General features: G+C 64.4%; 1 protein-coding gene across 4 annotated transcripts; it reads left to right on the top strand.

The window, feature by feature from the left end:
* The first annotated feature begins 1,910 nt into the window (after positions 1–1,910).
* Positions 1,911–8,171, top strand: VWA1 (von Willebrand factor A domain containing 1). Of its 4 annotated transcripts, none has more exons than XM_079932030.1 (4): positions 1,911–2,311; positions 3,418–3,975; positions 5,626–5,904; positions 6,013–8,169. In XM_079932030.1, exons 1-4 carry the CDS (start codon positions 1,954–1,956, stop codon positions 6,348–6,350), a joined length of 1,533 nt encoding a protein of 510 aa, XP_079788156.1. In that variant the 5' UTR covers positions 1,911–1,953; the 3' UTR covers positions 6,351–8,169. The 4 variants fall into 4 exon arrangements, 3 of the variants coding, with proteins under 3 accessions (XP_079788156.1, XP_079788157.1, XP_079788155.1); XM_079932031.1 differs by having other exon boundaries at positions 5,626–5,888; positions 6,013–6,219; XR_013829855.1 differs by lacking the exon at positions 6,013–8,169 and having other exon boundaries at positions 3,813–3,975; positions 5,626–5,763.
* Positions 8,172–11,742: the final 3,571 nt, after the last annotated feature.

Below are 11,742 nucleotides of genomic sequence, written 5' to 3' on the forward strand. Positions count from 1 at the left end.
TGGCGTCTGTCTCAAGCCCAGCCCTGGCCCTGACCACTACACCCCTGGCTGACCCCTGTGTTCTCTGGGGACCCTCCATCTGCCCATGTCTCACCTCGGGGGGGGGGTGAGGAGACTCACCGTGATGCTGGCAGCAGGGGGTGGTGTGGCCGGCTGAGCCACAGAGCAGATCAGGGGACTGAGGGGGGCAGAGCTGACCTGGTGGGGGTGGGGTGGTCTCAGTTTGCAGGGGTCAGGCCAGAGCTCAGCACGAGCATCAGGTGGCCAAGGCAGGTGGCCGAGCTTGGCCAAGGCTAGGGAGAGGCCCTGGCTGACCACTCCCAAGGCCAGGCCCCCGTCCCTTCTCCCTCTGACGGAGAGGCTGGAGGGAGGAGGACGCCTGCTTCCTCGAGGGCTTGAGTCATGGCCAAGAAGAGTGGCTCAGTTTTTCCAGAAGGCCCCGTCAGCCCAGCAGCACAGCCGAGGTGTGACAGTGGGCCCACCGCTGGGCAGGAGTGGGGACCCACAGGGCAGATCCGGTGCTGCCCGCTCCCTGCTGGTGGGTGCCCATCGAGCTAGAACAGGAGCCAGGCCGTGTGGGCCGTCTGCACCTGGGTCAGCTCCCCGCGGGGCCCCTGGCTCTCCTCCAGCTGCCTCCGCTCACAGCCCCACCTCCGCAGCAGCCCTGCTCAGCCTCGAGTGCCGGAGGGCTGGGGGCCAGGCATGGTCCCTCTGGGTGGTACACCCTGAACTTTGGGGGTTCGAGCCCATTGCCGCCCCCCCGGGGCCCAGGCGGAAGCACCAGGCAGTTTCTGGTCCCAGCCGAGGCCTGAGGTCTGTGGAGCTGAGCCAGCCCCAGCACTGCCAAGATTCCCGGCGGGGGGGTGGGGGGTGGGACGGCGGGGACACAGTTCTTGCTTGTTCCTGCCCCAGCTCCTCAGGCTTAGCTGAGCTGCTTCCTTTTTTAGGCAAAGTCAGAGCTCCAGTCTGTCTCCCAGCCTGGCGTCTCACCTGCCAGAGGGAGGAAGGAAAACCATTGAGTCCCATCCGTCCTCCCTGCTGGGCATCCTCCTGGGGAGGGGGGAAAGGGAGGGGACATCCTGGCAGAGATGGCCCTGCCTCCTCCCCGTGGGGGACCTGTGCCCCCCACCCAGCTGCACAGAGAGGAGTGGCTGGGAGAGGGCGGGGGTGACCCCACAGGAAGGCATCTTAGGAGGGAGGGGGGCAGGGCTCTCCTGGACCTCACTCCTGCCCACGGGACACTGCCCCATCTTGCCTAAGGGCAAGGAATCTGCCCTGGGGGCACTGAGTGTCCCTCAGGATGTCCCCTGCAGCCAACCACCTCTGCTCTGGTCTAGCCAGGATCCCAGATGCGCGCCTCCTGGTCACAGTGGAGGGTTTCCCCAGTGGGCTGCTTGGGGGGTTCTGTCCTCAGTCCTGGAGTTTGGCCTCAGCCCTGGGCCCCTCATTGGGCAGGGCCCATGGGGACAGCGGTATGCCCAGCATGATCACACTGGACAGGTCTGAACCAGCCATCCTCAGCTCCTATGCCTCTTCCTCTAAGAAGCCAGGTGAGGTGTCCCCCCGGAAGCTCCCCTTGAAGGTCTCAGGCTTCTTTCCTCTCCCGACGCCCTGTCTCCTTTCTAAGTTCCACCCTCCTAATCTCTGTTGGTCATTCCTTGGAGGAACATGTCACAGCTCCCATACACCTGTCCCTCCCCAGTCTCTGTGGCCAGAGCCTGGGACTTGTTGGGGGGACGTTGTTTTTGGTGTCACCCACACACTCTCATACCCCCTGGGGCTCTCTTGGGCTTGGCTTCAGGGACTCCCAACACTGCGGAGCCAAGGGCAGCGGGCCTAGGGATGACCCAGCTTGGTGGCTCCCTGCTCGGCTCCTGGCTGGGGGCTGGGGGCAGGGGGTAGGGGACAGGGCTGACTCCAAGGCCTTACAGCCGGAAAGGGAGACCGCATCGTATGTGTGTGCGTGCCGCCCGCGTGTGCCTCGGCGGCATCCCGGTGAGTGCCGCGTGTCGCCGCACGTTTGGGCCCTTTGTGCGCGCGCCTCCCCGGAGCCGGTGCTCCTCCGCACGCGGGGTAGCGCGCGCGCCAGGGCGGGACCTCGGGGCGGGGCCGCGGTGGGCGGGGGCTCCCGGGGGCGGGCTCCGGGGGCGGGGCCCGGGTCCGACCCGCTCGGCCGCGCGCCGCGCAGCTCAGGAGCGAGCGAGCCACGAGCGGAGGCAGAGCGTGGCCGTCCCGTCGCGCGCGATGCTGCCCTGGACGGTGCTCGGCCTGGCCCTGAGCCTGCGGCTGGCGCGGAGCGGCGCGGAGCGTGGTGAGTGCGGCGGGCGGCCAGGCCGGACTCAGGTCCCAGCGCCCCGCCCCCCCCACCATGTCCGCACCGAGCCACGCTCTCCTTCCGCGGCTGTAGGGCGGGGGCAGCTGGCAGGGGACCACACCCACCTGCGGCGCGGGCCCTGCCGGCAACTCCGCGGGATCTTGGGGCCTGGACGGGGAGGGGGAGGGACCTGTCGGGGAGGCTTGTCCCTGCCTCAGTTTCCCTTTCCTTGGAGTGACCATTAATAGAGGGATGGTGAGAGGGTTGGCGTCGCCCCACTGGGTTGGGGGAAACTGAGGCCGCAAGGCCGGGACCAGAACCGAGACACCCAGGCCGCTGTCTGCTCATGACACAGTGGCGAAGGGCCCCATCTGCCCCCCGGGGTGCCGGGAGGAAGGGGGAGGCCTTGGAGGGGCATATAGGGCCCTCGGGCTGCTGCAGCAGGTAACCTGCTTCCTGGGTCCAGGTGGAGCAGAGGATGGGGGCCAGGGGAGGGGTGACATCATCTGTAAGTGGGGTCAGGACTCCAACCAGGACTCCGGGCTGTGGGAGGGGCTGCAGTCAGCGCTCTGTTCCCCCCATGCCTCCACTTCTGCCCCCCACACGCCTCCACCTCTGTCCCCAGTCTCCCCAGCTGCCTCTGTGCCCCCACCGCACGCCCCACCGGTTGCTTTACCTGGAGGCTGAGCGGTGTAGGCTGCTTCTTGAAAGCCAGGCCCTGGTGGCCCAGACCCATCCACCCACCACTCCTGGGGGCTGGGCTGGGTCCAGCCTGCGCAGAGTCTGCTGAAGACAGGGAGGGTGTGGGGGCTTGGAGGGGTCAGCTCTCCTTTGCAGACAAGACAGGAGCCCAGGGGGTGCCCCAGGCATGCGGCCAGGATGCAGAGTTGGAACTGCTGAGAGTGTGGACCCCTCTTGGCTTAGGGCCCCTCTCCCCCGGGTGCCACCCCAGGACGTTTGGGGTGTGGCTGAGCAGCTTTCAGGGCTTTCTTGGGTGAGGGCAAGCGCCAGCTTAGGGAAGGCTCAGGCCCTGGGGGTTCTGACCTGGGTGTGCGGCTGTCTGGGGGCCACCACCTGGGGCTGAACCCTTCCCTCTCCCCCAGGCCCCCCGGCATCTGCCCCCCAGGGGGACCTGCTGTTTCTGTTGGACAGCTCGGCCAGCGTGTCTCATTATGAGTTTTCCCGAGTTCGGGAGTTTTTGGGGCGGCTGGCGGCCCTGCTGCCCCTGGGCCCTGGGGCCCTGCGTGCCAGCCTGGTGCACGTGGGCAGTCGGCCGCACACCGAGTTCCCCTTCGGCCAGCACAGCTCGGGCTCGGCCATCCAGGACGCCATACGCGCTGCAGCCCAGCGCATGGGTGACACCAACACTGGCCTGGCGCTGGCATATGCCAAGGAGCAGCTGTTTGCCAAGGCGGCGGGGGCCCGGCCGGGGGTGCCCAAGGTGCTGGTGTGGGTGACAGACGGCGGCTCCAGCGACCCCGTGGGGCCCCCCATGCAGGAGCTGAAGGACCTGGGCGTCACCGTCTTCGTCGTCAGCACTGGCCGCGGCAACCTCCTGGAGCTGTCGGCCGCCGCCTCGGCCCCCGCTGAGAAGCATCTGCACTTTGTGGATGTGGATGACCTGCACATCATCACCCAGGCGCTGAGGGGCTCCATTCTTGGTAGGTGGGAGGAGGCGGAGCCCGGGGAGCCCCAGCGGGGAACTCAGGAAGAGGGCCAGGTGAGCCTCCAGGAGGACCTCACATGCCTGGAGCAGAGGCCAGGGCTGCAGGGACAGGGGTGCACACGCAGCTTCTCCAGGGACACACTCCAGCCGTTCACCCCAGGTGCCCCCCAACCTGGGCTGAGGCGGGACAGAGGGGCAGCCTTGAGTAAACACCTCCAGGTGGGGCTCTCTGCTGGAGAGTGGGGGACTTGGTGTGGGCTGAGGGACTCAGGTGCTGCATCTGGTGGAATGTGTCTACCTGGAGAGGAAGTGTAGGAGGTTCCAAGCCTGGAGACTCTGCAGAGGGGCCCACCAAGCCTGGAGGGAGGGGGAGGGCCAGGTCAGGAAGGGCCGAGACTGCCCCCCAAGAGCTAGGGGCGAGGGCAGCCGCGGAGGGGTTGGAGTGGGACTGCACTGCAGGCGGTTGTGGGGATTGCTGGAGAGGAGGCCGGACCTTGGAGGGCCCGCTGTGGGGGCTAGCAGCTCCCCTCCGAGTTTCTTGTGGAACGCCCTGACCCAGCTAAACCTGGTGGGAGAGGGAGCTGGTGTTGAAGGGCCTGGCCACTGGCAAGGTTGGCTGTAGCCACTGAAAAATGCCAACGACCCCAGGGTCCTCCCAAGTCTCCACCTGTGGTTAATCGTCCACCTGAAACCGGAAGGGGTTGAACTGTGGGTTGGAGGGAGGTAGAGTGTCCTTCCGAAAATTTACTCCAGGACACCTGGCCCTGGTGGCCCCTGGATCAACCACTGTGGCTGAGCCTGGAGGCGACAGCAGGAGAAAGGGCAAGCAGCTGGACAGGAAAAACCCAAGGCTGCAGGGCAGTGAGGCAGTAGGGCGGCGGCTCCTGGGAGTGGGGGCAGGGTCTGAGTGTGGGGGATGGGCGAGGGACGTGCCAGCCGGGCAGCTGCACACCCGGCATTAAAGAAGGCAGCATGGGGTCCCGAAGGGCTTAACCCTGTCCCGACATTTATCAGCTTCACCCCCCCGCGCCGTCACTCAGACGGCCCTGTGGTGCTCGGCATCAAAGCCCAGGAGTAACACACGTTTGGGGGTCCCACCCTGGAGTGCTCCCAACACACTCTCCTGGGGACTGGACGCCGGCAGCACCCGAAACTCCAGGTCCAGCTGCTCCTGGGGTTGTCACATCTCTCCTGCACCTCGGGGCATTCTCCAGTGGCTCCCCGTCTCTTGGCTGTACCGTGGGCCCCGTTTTCCTTGACTGTTCGGAGCTGAGCTGACCCCGGACTCAGGCTGGATGGGGAGCTGGTCCTCTGCTCTCTGACATCGTGACATCAGTTTGGATCCTGCCACCTTTGAGGGGCCCTTGTCCAGGCCACTGGACTGGGTGGGAGGTGGCTGCTGTACCTCCGCACTGGTTTGAGCCTGGAGCTGAGGCCAGGAGGGAAGCTCCTGACGGGGCAAAGTAGGGGGCTGGCTGCACTTATGTCCTTCTGCGGATCCTTAGCATCTGGTGGGTGTGGCCGGGGCTGGCCTGGCGTCCCGCGCCCTGCTCCCCGCCTCTGGGTGTCTTCCGGGAGTCAACAGTCAGTGCCCCAGGGTCCGCTGCGAGGAGGCATCTCTGTTCTCTGCCCTGTCCCCCCGCAGACGCGATGTGGCCGCATCAGCTCCGTGCCTCCGAGGTCACGTCCAGCGGCTTCCGTCTGGCCTGGCCGCCCCTACTGACCGCCGACTCGGGCTACTACCTTTTGGAGCTGGCGCCCAGCGCCGAGCCGGGAACGGCGCGCCGCCAGCAGCTGCCAGGGAACGCCACGGGCTGGGCCTGGGCCGGCCTGGACCCTGACACGGACTACGACGTGGCGCTGGTGCCGGAGTCCAACGTGCGGCTCCTGAGGCCACAGCACCTGCGGGTGCGCACTCTGCCGGGTGAGGCGGGACGCGGGGCCGGGCGGGCTGGGGGTGCCGGCGCGAACGGGCAGGGCGCGGGGCCGGGCGGCGCGGCCCCCTCCCAGCTCACAGGCACTTCCCCCGCAGAGGAGACCGGGCCGGAGCGCATCGTCATCTCGCACGCCAGGCCGCGCAGCCTGCGCGTGAGCTGGGCCCCGGCGCTGGGCCCGGCCGCCGCGCTCGGCTACCACGTTCAGGTCGGGCCCCTGCGGGGTGGCGCGGCGCAGATCTTGGAGGTGCCCGCGGGCCGGAACAGCACCACGCTGCAGGGCCTGGCGCCGGGCACCGCCTACCTGGTGACCGTGACGGCGGCCTTCCGCTCCGGCCGCGAGAGGGCGCTGTCGGCCAAGGCCTGCACGCCCGACGGCGAGCGCAGCCGCGCCCCGCGGCCCCAGTCGCCGGGCGCTGGGGGCCGGGAGCCGTGAGCAGGCCGCGCCCGCGCACCCCGAGGGCGCCCTTCTCCCAAGCTCGGTGGGTCTTGCCCCAGGGGTGGGATGCTGGCCGGCCTTTGTCCCGCGGGACCCCCGCGCAAGAGGGCGCCCTGCTCCGGCGTCGGCCCTCCAGGACGCGGCCTCGCCTGACCCTCCGCGGCAGCTCTGGCAGCGGCGCGTGCCCTCGCGACTCCCTCCCCTGCCCGGCCCAGAGCTTGGGCAGGATTTAGCGGGGAGATAGACAAGGAGTCAGGGTCCCGTTGAGAACGTGAGGCCCGAGATGGCTCTGGGCCCAGGACCACAGGGCGCCGGGGCGGCCGGACCTCACACTTGTATTAAGGGCCACACCCTCTGGTGGCAAAGGCTAGCATTTGTTTGAAGGAGCTTGGTCTCCGTGGCAGCTCCGAGTCCCCTCCAGCCACTCAGGTCCTGGATGGGAAAGGAAGGAGGTGGCTCTGGCCAGGTCCTCAGAGGCTTCCTGGAGGGCGCAGGCTCTGGGAAAGGGGAGGGGAAGTGCTGGGAGTTGATCGTGTGGTCAGCAGCTGGGTGGCTGGAGGTACAGTCTTCACCGGCATGCTCAGCCGGCTTGGGGGAAGTGCTTGCTGGGAACAGTGGCCCTTCCTGCCTACCCAGGACCCCACTGGGCCCAGCCACAGCCACTGGGACGCAGATGGCGCCTTTTGGGAGGAATGGGACAGAAGCTTGGCATTTGGGACCCTGGAGACGGGCGAGCTTGTTCTTGCGGGACCCCAAGGCTGGAACTTGCAGGGAGCTTTCCCTGCTTCTGGCTGGAGGGCCTCCGGGCAGGGGCACGGACAAGCAAGGTTCCCCTGGGTGCTGCACCCCAGCCATTCTCTGCAGGGCCTTCTGACCCCACCTCCTGTCACTGCTCTTATCCTGGGGCCACCAGGCAAGTCCCAAGGGCAGGCAGTGCTGCACTCCCTCAGCCCCACCCCGCATCTCCTCCTCCGCCTGTGCTGACTCAGTGCTCACTTTGCCTCTTCCCCACTAACACCCCAGGCTTTAAAATACAGTAAATCAGATGTAAACTTAGTCCTGCAGTCTCCTGATAGTGTATTCCTTGTCAAAACACGCCAGCCCCATAAAAGGTTGCAAGTTAAAAAAAAACGTCGTGGGTGGAGGACGGTTGGTACCCCGGCTGGTGCTGGAGAAGAGAAGGGCGGAGCCTCCCCCTCCCAGTGCTGGAACTCAGGCCACTGTGCCCCCTGCGGCCGCCCTGTGCATCTCCTCTTCAGAGAGCGCAGGCCCCGTTTCTGAGGGCATTGCTGGGACCTGGGCCTGATCCATCCCTGATGGGCAGAATTCCCCCTGTGGAGGCCTGCATCCCCCACTCCAATCCCCTGGGTGCTCGCGGGTCACAGCCCACGGGGCACCCAGAGAGGCACCCCCTTTCACGCTGCGCCCCTGAGCCCAGCTTGCAGCGCACCGTGCGGGCGGCAGGAGAAAAAGCAGGAGGTGCTGGCGGAGCGTTTCCTAGTGGCTCAGTCACGCTAAAGACAAGTTGAGCTGTGAGCCCCTGCCCCCCAAACATGCCTCCAACCCCGAGAGGAGGCAGAGCAGCTGGAAGACGCACGCCCCCACCCCCTGGAAGAGGCTCCAGCCTCGCCTCCTCTCTGCTGGACGCTGAGGCCCAGAGAGAGGAGCCCCAAATCTACCTCCAGGCCAAGGAACACCCCTCCTGGAAGCCCTTGTCTCGGAAGTGCCGCCCTTGCATCATCCCAGGCAGTTCTTAAAGGTCGTGGAGTCTGGGTCACGTCTGGAAACAGTCTCCCGGAAACAGCTTTGTCCCGGTCTCCACCCCTTCCCTCTACATCCCCTGACTCGCAGGCCCTGGCTCCGTGGTCCACTCTGGGTCTGGGGCCCAGGCTGAGGCCTGCAGGGACTTACACGTGCCACTTCCTAAGGCAACTACGAGCTTCTGGAAGCACGTGAAAGTCAGAAAGGGCCGTGCAAGAGTTTATGATCCACATGGCAGCCCAGGTCCATGCAGCAGGAGTGGGCCAGGCAGGGGAGGATCCTGCTGCTTCTAGGGGACCCCAAAGGGAGGCTCCTCTGGTGATGCTGGGCGGGCACAGTTCTCACACTCACGAAGGTTGCTGCTGCTTCCTAACTTGAAGAGGAGAAGCTAAGGATTTCCCCAAGGCTGCATGTCACACTCATCCCATGTGGGCTCTTCCCTGCAGCCCAGGGCTTGCCCGACGGCAGGAAGCTGCGAGGGCCAGGTAATGAACAAAGGCTGTCTGTGAGAAGGCCAGATGGCTGCTGGGTCTGGATCAGGCCTCTGGAGGTGGGTGTCCAGAAGTGGGTGGTGCAGCCACTGGTAGCTCCCTGGAGCACCAGCTGTTACCATGGCAACAGAAAGAAATGGTGTCGGGCTGCTGTGTGAGACGTGTGTCCTCACAGCCTCCTGCTGTGGTGAGGGGGCAGCTCAGGAAGCTTGAGGCTGACAGCTGTGTGTCTGTGCTTTTCTTCTGGGATGAAAAATTTTCTTCCAACATCCATTAAAAAAAAATGCCAGTGGAAGTCATAGCTCCCCCTAGAGGTGAGTGTGGTGAGGAGGGGCCCCCGGGAGACCCTCCCCCGCAGGTCCCAGTCCTTGGGTGGGAGGTGGAGAGGGCAGGCTGTGCTTCTGGCTGCCGGCCACCGGCAGGGGGCTCCCAGGCCGGAGCCCTTCTTGGGAAGGGAGAGGGCTGAGGTCTCCCAGGCAGGGGCAGGGTGGGGCAGGCGGGAACCCTGTTCACTGACATGTTCTCACCAGGAGTTAAAACTCCTGCCACTCATTGCTTATGTTTCAGAAGTGTCTGTGAATGCACCCATGACAATTATATCGTCCTAGCCACAGACACTAAAGCCTCGCAGGAAGGACAGGCCCCCGTGCCCACCAGGTGTGTGCACAAGCACCGGGAGAGCAGTGGGTGGCCAGCGGCTTGCCTGAGCCCCTGACCATAGTGTCCACGGGAGCGGAGGCCATAACCACCCGGCTCTGGTGCCGCACGTGGGGTGCACAGCACTTACTAGGGGAGGGGGTGAGAGCCACGAGCTTCTCAACTTGCTGTGGGCCTGGGGTTCTGGCCAGCTCCCAGTCCTGCTTTTTCGCCAGGGCCAGCCCCTACTGGACGTGAGGGCACTGGAGGCCGGTCCCAAAGGCGCCACTCCCAGCCCCTCCCAGACGACCCCGGGGCTCCTTCAGTGCCACAGGGCTTGAGCGACTTGCTCCCAAGGTCTGTCCAGACTATGCAGCTGACCCTGCACTTCTCCTGGGGGAGGCAGAGGTCCCAGCTCAGCCCTTCAAGGGGCAGGCCAACGCTCACGGCATGTCTCCTGTCCTCAGGGTGGTGGCCAGGCAGCTGAGCCCCTGTGCTGAGGGTCCCCCCATCTCGCGTGCCTCTGGGGATGGCCTGGCTGTGCTGGCCTTCTGCTGGGTGGGCCTGTCGGTCCAGCTGGTGGGGAGGTGCGGTGCGGCTCCAGGGGGGAGGAGAGAGCCGCCTGCTCGCCAAGAGCAAACACAATGCGGGGAAAATGAGGCCCTGAGGGCTCCGTGCTCCCTCCCCTCTAGCCTCTTCACCCTGGAGCCAGGAGGGGAGGGGCTGCAGGGGCCCTAGGAGAGGGCTTCGGCGGGTAGGGTGGGGACCAGCAGCCGGAGGCCCTGCCCTGGGGGCTCGGGCCCAGGGGGACCAGGCCGAGCCAGCAGCTTTTCTTTCGGCTGGACTGGGGCGCATGAACTGGGGCTCCAGAGACTGGAACCAGCAGGTCCTTTTGGAGCCTGAAGAGAGAATGGGAGCGGAAGGGCCCCAGCTGGGTGAGGGAGAGAGATCAGCCCCTGAAGGCCCAACTGTCCTAGGAGAGCAAGACCGAAGAGTGATGCTGGGGGGCTCCAGACTCAAGTGGAGAGGCTTCTGTCCCTGGGAGACACTGGGCAGCTGGCGCTGCAGCCTCACTGCTGGGAAGTCCTGGGGCCTGACGGAAGGCCCCAGCTCCCCAAGGGTCTGGCCAGATGCAAGGGACTCAGGAACCACACCTGCTGCCCAGGCTCTGGGGGCAGAGTCCTCTGCACTGGGCCTGGGCTCTCGGGGGCAGCTGTGTCCCCTCACCCTGGGCTCAAGGTCAGGCTGGAGGCCAAGCTGTCCACCTGCACCTTTAACTTCTGCAGTCTCTCCTCCAGGTCTTCAAAGCTTGAGGACTCCTTCAGAGAAAAAAAAACATCCTGTGGGGCGGGGGGACGTTGGGGGAATCCCGTCAGCAAAACAGCGCAGCATGGGCGGCTGAGAACCCCACGTTTGTCAATTAAACATGAACACGGGGCTTCCCTGGTGGCGCAGTGGTTGAGAGTCCGCCTGCCGATGCAGGGTACACGGGTTCGTGCCCCGGTCCGGGAAGATCCCACATGCCATGGAGCGGCTGGGCCCGTGAGCCATGGCCGCTGAGCCTGCACGTCCGGAGCCTGTGCTCCGAAACGGGAGAGGCCGCAACAGTGAGAGGCCCGCGTACCGCAAAAAAAAAAAAAGAACAAAACATGAACACGTCAGGTAGAAAGCATCATCCTAATTCCCTTGTATTAACTTAGTGTCTTTAGGAAAGCGGTGTCTGTCCTGCCTAGTGGCTTCCACCTAAGACTTTAAGTGACAAACACAAGCGGACCGGACATTCTGTGGGCCCACTGGAAACCGGAAAGTGTGAGCAGCACCGCTGTGACGAGGGAACCCGGAAGGAACCCCTCCATCAAAGGGGGGGCGGTGCAAGCACCTAAACCTTCAGATTTCTGTTTTTAAGCCACGTTAAACGAAACTGACTTTAAAATGTATTTATTTATTTGTTTGACTGCCCTGGGTCTTAGTTGCAGCGTGTGGGATCTTTTGTTTGTTCGTTTTAGTTGCAGCGTGCGGAATCTTTAGTTGCGGCATGTGCGATCTTTATTTTTAAATAATTTTTATTATTATTACTTTTTAATTTTTTGTTATTTTTTAATTTATTGTGGCTGCGCTGGGTCTTCGTTGCAGCATGCGGGCTCTGTGTTGCGGCATGCAGGCTCAGTAGTTGGGGTGTGTAGGATCTTAGTTCCCCGACCAGGGATCCAACCCAGGCCCCCTGCATTGGGAGCATGGAGTCTTAACTGCTGGACCATCAGGCAAGTCCCTGACACTGACTTTTTAAACGCAGAACTTTATTTTCAATTATTCCTTGTCATACAAAAGTACACAAGCTTTCCAAATGCTGGCCTGTGGATGGAGCTAGAGAGTTGCCTGTGACCCAGGACCTCACTTCTCTTACCCATTTCTTCTTTACCCAGCAAAGCCAGCCCGGAGTTCTATTGGTTGTATGGTTTGTAGCTGATCTGTAGAGACCTTGATGATGGCCAATGAGGGAC

This window comes from Stenella coeruleoalba (genome assembly GCF_951394435.1).
Source record: "Stenella coeruleoalba genome assembly, chromosome: 1".
Taxonomy (NCBI): Eukaryota; Metazoa; Chordata; class Mammalia; order Artiodactyla; family Delphinidae; genus Stenella; species Stenella coeruleoalba.